Consider the following 11,607-nt stretch of genomic DNA (forward strand, 5'->3'; position numbering starts at 1 on the left):
GAGTTTCAAGGAACGTTTCACTAACACTTAACCAACAAACCAATACCTCATTTATTTCCTAAAAACACAGGTAATCTCAAAAATTAGGGTATGACCACACTCTATCGATTCCCATACCCGATTCTACTAACCCCCAATTTTTGGGATGTTACATATTAAGCATGCTTATTGAAATATTTTATTTTGTGTGTCATATCACATGTATGGGGTTGGGATAAGATTATACGGAGGAAGATTCTAGCAGTTTAATAATTTGCATGTTCTGGTGGTTTAACCACATTATCTGGAAGTTTATCTGCAATTTTAGTGGCTTGTCAACAATTATCTGTATCTGGTAGCTCATCTGCATTATCTGGTGGCTTATCCACAATATTGATATGTTATTGGATGGATGAGTTCTCGGAGAACTCTTTTATGGTGTGTAGTAGAAATAGGTAGGAACGATTTCTGAAAACTATGCATTGATTTCTGAAAATTTCTGCATTTACGTTGCCATGCATATCGATAAATGTGAAATTGGCCTATTTGTTTACTTTCTGTTATCTTTCTGAATTATGTCATTTATTCACTGTTATGTTTTAAGTAAGACTCACACTAGGCTTAAAAAGCTCACCCTCCATTTCTTGACTTTTTAGATAATAATCGAGGTTAGGACATGGGCTCAGCTTACGGAGGTGCATTCAGATATATTAGTATAAACTTTTACACTTTATCATTCGATAATTTGGGACTGTTTATTTATTATTGTGGATTGTAGCATGGGACACTTATTTGGATTTTGGATTTTTTGATGTTTTTGCATGAGTTGGTTTTTAAAACTATTATTTAAAATAGCTAATCAATTTGCTAAGAAAAATTGGATTTTCAACTAAATGACAAAATCAATCCAATAATATTATTTCAACTTAAGAATACGTTTTAGGAAACTTACATCTATTTAGTCATTTATTCAATAATTTTATGAAATGTATCAAATTACAATTTTAAACAACAAGTAAAGATTTGGTCGTTTTCCGTTGTGACATTTTCAAAATGTGATGACTTCTTTGAATGATCAATACTTGTACTTTTCAAAGCTAATCAATTTATGATAATTCCTTTCCTAAAATAGTCAAAGACAATATTTTATATTTTCTCGTGCAAATCAAAACACTTATTTAAAGGTAAGAAATGACAATTACCGAAAGAAAATAACTAAATTTTTTTTTGCGCCATTTACATGACCAATGTGATTTTCAAGATTCGACCATAACGTTTAGGCCATGTTTAGGGGGTTACAGACGGGTACTTATACATTTGGCAGATTCGCAGGATGAGTTGAATACCATCAATTTATCAATCAAATCACATTCTAGCTTAACCCAATATATACTTAAACTGATATTGAACTATCCAGATCATTTGAAATAATTACACACCTATCTGTTACAAAACACAAAGTTACTCACGATAACACACAGCTCAGATTCCATAAGATTTTCAAGTGAGACATGAAACTGTTCAAATATAACGGATGGTAAATACTTAGGTTTCAGCATTATGTAACACTAACAAAATCCAATTGACAAATGCTCATATCTTTCATGACTACAAATATGCCCATATTCTAGACTAATAGATTACCATGGTGGATACCTCTTTGAACATACTTATACACACTTCTTTTCAAGAGACTTCCCTTAAGACTTCAAATGTATCAGAACCTTACCATATACTTATCTAACAAGGAATTCTCAGAACTTATACAGAACTTGCCACAAAGGCTTAGCAAATCACTCCACACCAAAAAAATACAGAATCACATGTTTACTATCTCGACGAACTTTCACAGAAGGTGTCATGGGTTTCTCCCTTATGGATTTATACTTAACTTCATTTTGTGATCTACTAGTTCGATTATGTATTATCGAAGGTTTCAACATGAATATTCATATCATTATATTATACTATGACATGGGACTCAGCCACATGAACTTACATACTCTATTGTCGTGATCTACTAGTCCAGTCTTCATTTTATTAGAGGCTACACCATGAGTGTTCTCATATCATAAATTGTCATGGGTCTCAACTACATGGTCTTATACTTATTTCTGTTTCATGATCTGCCAGTTTGGTTAGCAATATACCTGCCTTACCAGAGACATCATAAGGGATGTTTTATCCAAAATTTATTTACCCAGGTTTATTCACACATAGCTGATCGATTCATACATTCCTTATATCATGCCTTACCTGCATACTTACCAATCACTTTTTATTCATACATAACTTCATTATACACATATAACATCTTTACTATACTTCACAACTTATCCATTATCTGAGGTTTTTTCATTATATATATGTATGTACTTGAACAATTAACAGGTAGGAGTCAGAATAATGACTCATCTAAACTGTAGCTCGAAGCTCCAGACTCGGACATCTATCTTAACCCAGCAGCAACAACTATTTAAAGAATACAGATTCATCATTAAAACTCATTTACACACAAATTACTAGCATCTCAATCATAAAAAACCCCCATGCAATACCTCGTATTCATATCTTATTGTTCATATAATTCTTATCATCTTTACTCCTTCAAAAACTTAACATGCAAAGTTATAATACTTACCAGGAGGTAGAACAATCATTGATTAAATCAAGAACCTTAGCTTACAACTTAATGAGAAAAAAAATAACATTTAGATTTAAGAAATATGAAGCAGAGAGTAATACTAAAGGAAGAAGAACACTTCCTCACAAACCCTTTTCACCCACATATATATAACCAACTTCTCTTGTTGGAACTTGACAAGTGTCGACTATACCTAGAATTTATCCTTCTTAATGGCCTACAGGTTCCTAGAGAAACATAAATGATCATATTGTATGATTAATATTTGACAAGTCAATCTAGTTTACTCCTAACCAGATCTCATTACAAAACCCAACTAACACGGTACTCAGGCAACTTGGTGCACTATGCATATGGTAGTAACTCACCCGACTTATATTTCACTTGATATGTCGTTCTCTTAAATAATAGAATAAGAATAACCTAAAACATTTATTCGCCTCTATGACGGTTACCATACGCCACATTCCAATTCGCCAGAAGATTGTAACATGGCAGATTACAGTACGCCAAGCAGAAAACTTCACAGCTCTACACCTTAAACTCGGATTCACCAGACTCGAGGTATGATAGGAATAAATTGCTCACACAAGCTGACAGTATATCAAGGTTGCTCACACAAGGTGATATTATAATTATATTGCTTATACAAACTACCTTTATATCAAGGTTACCCGTTCGAGCTAAACCTTCAATACGTATAACCCGAGAATTTGTAACAAACGTTAGATATCACAATAATATGTAAAATCCTTGATCAAATGCGCATATAAACCTAATGGCATGCCATACATATCCTTGCCTTTACTAAGTTCACATGGGTCTCATTTATATATATCATTACGAATACCTGTATCGGGTTACACATTTCATTTACAAGTCCTGTAACATTAAAATTTTATATTTATATTCCCATACTAAATCATAATAGCCAATATTTGCATGACTATTTAGTCCAACCCAATTTAAATTGTATGTGCCAAATTCACTAAATTCTATTTAAATGTAACACATGGATAAGTTCAAATATAATTCAAACATAAAATAAAATAGAGTGGTAAGTCCCATATGAACTTACTTGTTCAAAATGATGTAAAGTGGATACTTTAGGGGCTAATCCACAATTTTACTTTTTTCCTGATCAACTCCACTTCGATCCGTTTCTTGATCTAAATAATCATTTTATATTGACAATCAATACCAAATATTCTATTTTTTGTCATGATATGTATGAATCTATACGAACTCTAATTTTAATATTTAATATATTTTTATATTATTCTCGTAAATATTAATATTTAATAATTACTGATTCAATTTACGAAAATGAAATTCTAAAACTATTTTTTCCAGTACCACTAAAAATTAAGCCATTACAATCTTCCACCTACACACCAAGTTTACCCTAAAATCGAATGAGGTTTCTATTTGCTACTAATCTACTTCTCCTTTCCATTCTTTTCCCCCTTCTCAAGCTCTTACCTTTTCCCTTTTTCTTTTTCTCTAACCGATAGATTGTTATAGTTCATGAATATTATATAGAAAACAAGTCATGATGACAAATCCATTGCACTGGTTTGTGGTACATATCAAAGATATTGTTCCACGAAGGGTTAAAAGTATGTTTCTTTTTACAAGTATCAAAAGTACAAGTCAAGTGATAATATAGTAAAAGTTAGGGTCAACTATACAAGATAGAGTAATTAGCACATATGTAGCCAAATCCTAAGTAGCCATCCTTCTTTACAAAACTCCAACCAACAGTTCATTACACAACACCATTCCATCATGCATTAGTGGTTCCTATTTCCAATGTATAGCCACCAGCCCTTTGCAATATCTTTGTCCATTTCCTCAATAGGTCCAGATACAAAACTCCCTCTCTGCTTTTTGGCATATTGGGCTTGCTAATTCCACAATAATATCCCTAGTATCACAAGTTCACGTCACAAAAGTATTTCTATTGATTTTATTAGAGTTTGAATTTTAATATATTTCTTTTAAAAGTAATTGTATATAAGATAAATATTAAATTTGTAGGTGAAATTTGATTTAATGGGTGTGATATATCAATTTTGATTTAGATTCAATTATATATTTTTTAAAAATATAAATATATTAATTCAATTTTTATATTGAATAAATATAATTACTTTTATATGTAAATGTAAAATGATATTATATTATTTGTGTAGATAAAGAATAATCAATGGACTTCGACCCAAAAATAGTAAATATATTTTTTAATTTTTTAAAGTTTATAAAGTTATAAATTAATTCATCCCTACTACCTCCTAAAACAATTTTTTAGGTTCCTCGACATAGATATATTGCAAACTTGGAGATGAAACTATGACGTGTAAAGGCTTCTAACTGGTAGGCTATGAAAAAAGAAAAGGAAAGCATGGTGTGAATGTTGGGAAACTAGATTGTTTTGAGACAGACAACGAAGACAAAGACTAGGACAGCTCATTTCTTAGCCCTAGTTTAGGAAATTTCCGCAACCCTACACCTACTTCTGTACTTGTCTGAAATTGGATTGCCAGGCTGAATCTTGGCGTTCGCCTAACTTTTTTAATTTTGAATGTTGAACCATTTAAACCTTAATTTGACTTCTCCAAATCTTACCAAGTTTTTTTAATAATATTTTCACTTTAAATCAAATATCTCTCAATTCATGCTTTTATTGGTAATTTTCAGTTCATTTAACGATGCTTGAGCCAGCTGTTTTCCACGTTTTAGCTATCTTAAATGACTTGCCAACATAACTTTTTCAATGTCCGTCCATATTTGTACTATAATATAAATGAAGAAACTAATTTGTTCCAATGGATATTTGAGTATGAAATCAGGTAGGTATTAATGCGAGGTTTTTCGAAACAAGAAAGCTTCAGAATATGTACTTCTCTTTTCTTTGTTTGTTTTCTACCTTGATGCCCTCCCCTTTTTTAATTGTGTGATTGTTTTTAAGTATTTATTAGAACGAGTTTGATAATTAATTTATCTTTTAAGAATATTAAGGAGTAAATATTATATTTAAGATGAAAATTAAATATTTAATCACTAGTTAAAGTAGGAGATAAAAGACGATTGCGATTCTTACATTTATAACCAATTAAACTCGTATTTACTTTAACTATCGGCGTTTGGCTTCTGCCATAATTTGTAATCTGTACAACCCATTGGCTTCAGCCATTCTGTAATTATTACTCTTATGCCGGTAAAGAGGGTTAAATGAAAAATAACTCAGTAGAGGTATTTTTTATTTATTTTTTAAAGTATTTATCAAATCTAATCTAGTAATTAATCTTTCACATTCTGTAATTTCATTAAGAGAGTAGATATTAACCACGGGTTTTAAAGTTCAAGTGCATTTTTCTCAAAGTCTGGAGTCGTAAAAACCTCATGCAGAGGCTGATAATGGCAATAGCGAAAACCATAAACAACTCGCTTAGCTCAAATATCAGTCTGAACTAATAATGTAATATTAATTAATTTGGTACTTTTAATAACCTTAGACCAAAATTTTTGACTACTGTCAACCCAAGGGAAAAAATTTGGAAACTTTGAACTGTTAGATGGAAAATGAGAGGATATCCCAGTCAGATTTTCCTTTTATCATTGCAGCAAATCAATCTTTATTTTCTTTTCATGGGGCCTAAACAATATAGAATATGTTTGGCCAAATCAATTCTTGAATGAGAAAATGAAAAAAAATTGTTGATATTGTTGCAAGCAGTCAATATTCCACAGTTTTTGTAGCAAGTTGCAACATCAAGTTGATAAAAGCAGCCAAATTGTAGTTTAAGTGGAAGACTTGGATTTTTCCTCTTCCAAATCGTCATCGAACACAGCACATACATTAATTTAACTGAAAATATCAAGTCTTTACTAAACAAAAAAGTTCAGTTTCATCGACCATGATTTTCATGTCCTGTTTGCACACTTATCATCCAATTAATTAAGCAGTTTGTGGCCGTTGTTGATTTTGCTGCGGTGTGGAACACATGCCACGCGAAATCAAACTTGAAATCGGATCAAAACAATGAGGTAAGAACAGTAGTATTTTGGAGTTGAGCAGTGTGAAAACGACCAAACAAATGGAGACGAAGACAGAGAATGTTAAAAGAAGAAGCATTAGAAGATGTGGGATGTCGCCTTTGACTTCCTCAGCGTATTCCATTGAAGCCAAAGCCAGCACAGACAAGGGAAAAGAGTATGCCCACCACGCCACATTGAACTTTTTCATCGATACCTTAAACAATGTCGGCCTGCAAACCTGTCTCAACAACAAACAGTACCATGTCAATTTATTTAGATCACAATATCTTAGTTGACAGTAAATTATGGCCCATGGGTAATTAATTACCAGTGACATGAAAAGGAAGAGTGAGAGGAAGAAGAGCATTTTGGATGCAGTATCGAAAGAGCCGGCAATGGATTGCCAAGCCAAGCTAGCAATGCTTGGTGCTGCGAAGAACAAGAAGAAAACTGGCCTTAACATCGATGGAAGCTGGTCGGTGCCCGATAGACGTTGGTAAAGCGTCACGAACAGCACCAAGTAATGAACCATCCCTAGGGAAAACAACCCAATGGCACTCTCTTTCCACCCCATTTCGGCCGCCACCTGTGCACCCACAAGGTTCCCTATAACTGATAACTGGCTCGTGGGGTTTGCCACCGCTGATAAGAACTTCTTTCCTTTAGTAAACCATTGACCGTAGATTTTCACATCGAGCACTGCAATAGGAAGAACAGCCAAAACCCACCATATAACCGTGTAGGAGTAGTGGGTTTGGGGAGTGAAAAAGGGGGATGATTGTAGCAAAAGAAGCCAAGAAATCGATGGAGCGAATAGGTAGTTGACTCCTACATGGTGAAAGAACTCCTCTTTCACCATCTTAAAGTAAAATAAACATCTCAAAAGGTAAAGAATCGAGAGCAGAACAAGGGCAAAGAATGAGAGAGACCAGAGAACTGTAAAAGCTGTTGGATGAAACAAATGGAGGGTACGTCTTAAAGTGTGAGTGTCATCCGTTGGGCCTCTTAGTGTCTTCCATAATAAAGCTTGGCCACCTAATGATAGGCTTACCCTAAAATAACCAGCATGAAATTTGGTTAAGGTGGAAGTTAATGATTCCTTAATACCCTTAGCAACAATGGTTGATGACATCAGGCCGCCGCCGGCGGCCTCGGCTGTGTCAACTACGAACTGAAGCTCAGTGTGAGATGTTACGACGGCAGCCATTGGTAAGACTAGGTTTTATCAAGATGATCATAAATGTTGGTGATAAGTTATGCGTATTTTTCTTGGTTAGCAATGGTGGGGATTTATAGAACCCAAGAAAAAGACGTGATAAACTATAAATATATTTTTAGGAAAAGAAAAATTGTATGGAAAATACCTTGCACGTGAGTTAGACAATTTTTCCTCTGGAATTTATTTTGTTGGCACTTTTTGAAGAAAATTTTCTAACTCACGTGTGAGGTATTTTCCATACAATTTTGAAAATATGGATTATATTTGACAGATTTTTTTTTTAAATTTCAACTGAGATTAATAAAATAAAAATAGTCAAATAGGCTAGTAGTCCAGAATTAGCAAACTTACAGCAAAACTAAGAAAAGAAACATCATAGGCTTTTAACGAAATGGCCCAAATACTCAAAAGTAACCAAATAAATTTAACCCTAAGGAAACAAAAACCAAAAAATAATGATAAAGAAAAACAGAATGCTTCTAGAAATCTCAGTTGAATAGGAAACAGTTGGCCTTCTTTAATTTTTCCATTTCCCATCACCGGCATAGCCTTTTATAATAGCAAATTTCCCATATCTTTTTACCTTCTGCTACTCCACCCAAAAGTCACCTATTTTCTCTCAATCTTGAAATCTTAGGCTCACCCTCTCTCCTGCTCATCGAATGGTAGTCGGAATCGTCCCTTCAAGGTAATGTCCTTCTCCTTTCCTTAATGCTTCTGTTGCAACCGCATGAGCATAAAAATTTTCTGTTCTAGAGATAAAACTAAAACAGATACTGTTAAAACTAGTTTTAATCTCTTGAATATCATTGATGATTGCTCTGATGACCGATCTGTCTTGTTCTGAACTTTGGCACATTTTGATGATCGTTTTTGAATCACCTAATATTAGTAAATCTTTAAACCCCATAGACCTTCCTAACTCTAAGGCTTGTAACCCTGCATGTGCCTCTGCCGCGAATGGAATTGCTGTGTTAGTATGAATAACTGATTTTGAGACCAAAATCTCCCCTCCCTCGCCTCGAACAATCAATCCCGAAGCAGATCTTGCATGTTGCTGATCAAAGGCCGCATCAAAGTAGACTGATCTACTCATTCTACTCACTTCAGTTCTTGAATCGCCATTTCCAGCCAATATAAGTTTCTTTTCCTCCACTTCTCTTAGTTCGGAAATAAAGTCTAAAATTTTAAAAGAGATGTCTTTGCTTGTTGATTGTCTATTTTCATAAACAAATATGTTCCTGCTTGTCCAGATGATCCAAAGCCCGCAACAAAAAAGACGACACTGTTCATTTGATCCACGACAGAAAACCCATGTAAGCCAGTTCCAAAAAGTATCTTCAGTATTATTAAGAATCCACAATAACTGTATGAGTCTCCAAACTTCTTTTGTTGTAGGACATCCGCGAAAAATATGGTTACAATCCCCCTCTTCCAGATTGCATCGGGGACATCGATCATCTGCAACTGTTCTTTTGATCTTTCGATTAGCAAAATTAGGAATATAATTCCAAGAGATTCCCCATATTGTAATTTTAATTTTCGGGGGGATTTGTAAATTCCATAATTTTTTTGTAAAAAGCTTTAGTCTCGATCTGTAAATTAATAGGATTTTGAATACCCTCCTGTAATAGTTTGTAGGCACTTCGAACCGAAAAATTACCAGAAGGCTCGCCTCTCCAGACTTTGAAATCTTCACTTGCTGACATTGCCAATGGAATCTGCAAAAATCTTCTTAGCAACTTCCGCATTGAAGGTATTAGAAATTATATCATCTTTCCATTTTCTGTTTACTGAATCAATCAAATCCGAAACTAATGTAAAATCCCCATTTCTCTGATGATTTTGCAATCTATCTTCTTCACTGTCCGAAATCTAGAGGTCCTCCCAAACAGAAATACGATCTTCTTTGCCAACCCTCCAACACAGACCTTTTTCCAGAATACCTTTTGTCGACCAGATACTCTTCCAGGTAAGCGAAGGTAAATTACCTAACTAAGCATTTAGAAAACACGTATTCGGATAGTACTTAGCTTTCAACACTCGGGCTAACAAAGAATCTGGAAAATTAATAAGACGCCAACCCTGTTTAGCTAATAATGCAATATTGAATTTATCAAGTTTTCTAAAGCCAAGACCCCCTGCTTCTTTCCAAACACACACATCCTTCCACGTACACCAATGAATACCCTTCTTTCCCCAATTTTTCCCCACCAGAATTTGGCTATTATTCCATCCAATTCATTACATAGAGATTTAGGAAGTAGAAAACACGCCATAGAATAGGTTGGAATGGATTGTAAAACTGCCTTAATAAAAACCTGTTTTCACCCCTGAGAAAGATACTTAACACTCCAATTGTCTATTCTTTGTTTTAATCTGTCCTTCAAATTTTGAAAAGCTACTTTCTTTCCTCTACCCACTAAATTTGGAAGTCCTAAATACCTTTCTGGATTATTCGAGCTTCGAACCCCAAGCATCCGAGTAATTACCCTTCTTTCATCCTCCTGCGTATTTGTACTAAAAAAATTGAGGATTTATTATAATTAACACATTGACCCGAATTTAGCTCATATTCCTTTAAGATATTCTTCAATGCAACAGCTCTTCTATCTATAGCTTCTCCAAATAGAATAAAATCATCCGTAAATAACAAATGTGAAATCTGCGGACCATTTCTACTCACCTTCACTCCTCGAAATAAGTTTCCTTCCGTTTCTTGCCTTAGGAGACTAGAAAGTCCTTCTCCACAAAACAAAAATAAAAATGGGCTCAAAGGATCTCCTTGTCTAAGACCTCTAGATGGAAAAAAAAATCTTTCTCCAATGACACCATTAAGAACCACTGAATATGATACTATTGAAACACATTTCATCAACATGTCAACCCACTCCGAATCGAACCCTAATTTCTTCATTATTTTTTCAACAAAGCCCTATTCCACCCTATCATATGCCTTACTCATATCTAATTTCACTGCCATAAGCCCTTTTTTTCCTAACCTTTTATTCTTCAAAGAATGAAGAACTTCATAGGCTAATAGAACATTATCGCTAATAAGTCTCCCAGGAACAAAAGCACTTTGAGCTAAATCAATACATCTATTCATCACAAGCCGGAAACGATTCGCGATAACTTTGGCCACCAATTTATAAAGCACATTACATAAACTAATTGGTCTGAAATTGGTAATATTCAAAGGATTTGAAATTTTAGGAATTAAAATTATATTCGTTTTATTAATTTTACTGACATCCATACCTCCATTCAGTAGATTAAGGCAAAACAATGTAACTTCTTCTCCGATAATTGACCAGCACTTTTGATAGAATAGCCGAAAATCCATCCTCCCCTAGTGCTTTTATTGGGCCTAATTCAGTCAGTGCCTCACGTATCTCTTCTTTTGTATACCTTGCCTTCAATTTCAGATTATCCTCATCAAAGATGCATTGCTTAATTCCCGCCAAAATTCTATCATTATTCCCCATTTTCCCAGCCGAGAACAACTTAAGGAAATACATTCTGGTAATATCCTCTATTTCTGAAAAGTCTTTGTTTCCTCACCATCTTCTGATTGCATTCTATTAATAAAATTTCTTTGACGTTTTTGAGTTGCCTGTTTATGGAAGAACGCTGTATTTTTATCCCCAAATTTTAGCCAATTAACCCTCGCCCTTTGTTCCCAGTAACGCTCATATTTTTCGATCTCAAAATTAAGCTGAAT

The 11,607-nt window shown here is 34.0% G+C and overlaps 1 protein-coding gene across 1 annotated transcript; it reads right to left on the reverse strand.

Annotated features, from left to right (window-relative positions):
* Positions 1 to 6,322: 6,322 nt before the first annotated feature.
* Positions 6,323 to 7,927, reverse strand: LOC105784776 (S-type anion channel SLAH4). Its single transcript, XM_012610708.2, has 2 exons — positions 6,993 to 7,927; positions 6,323 to 6,902 (listed from the first exon to the last, which is right to left on the reverse strand). Exons 1-2 carry the CDS (start codon positions 7,869 to 7,871, stop codon positions 6,585 to 6,587), a joined length of 1,197 nt encoding a protein of 398 aa, XP_012466162.1. The 5' UTR covers positions 7,872 to 7,927; the 3' UTR covers positions 6,323 to 6,584.
* Positions 7,928 to 11,607: the final 3,680 nt, after the last annotated feature.

The sequence above is a fragment of the Gossypium raimondii genome, chromosome 1, assembly GCF_025698545.1.
Source record: "Gossypium raimondii isolate GPD5lz chromosome 1, ASM2569854v1, whole genome shotgun sequence".
Classification (NCBI taxonomy): Eukaryota; Viridiplantae; Streptophyta; class Magnoliopsida; order Malvales; family Malvaceae; genus Gossypium; species Gossypium raimondii.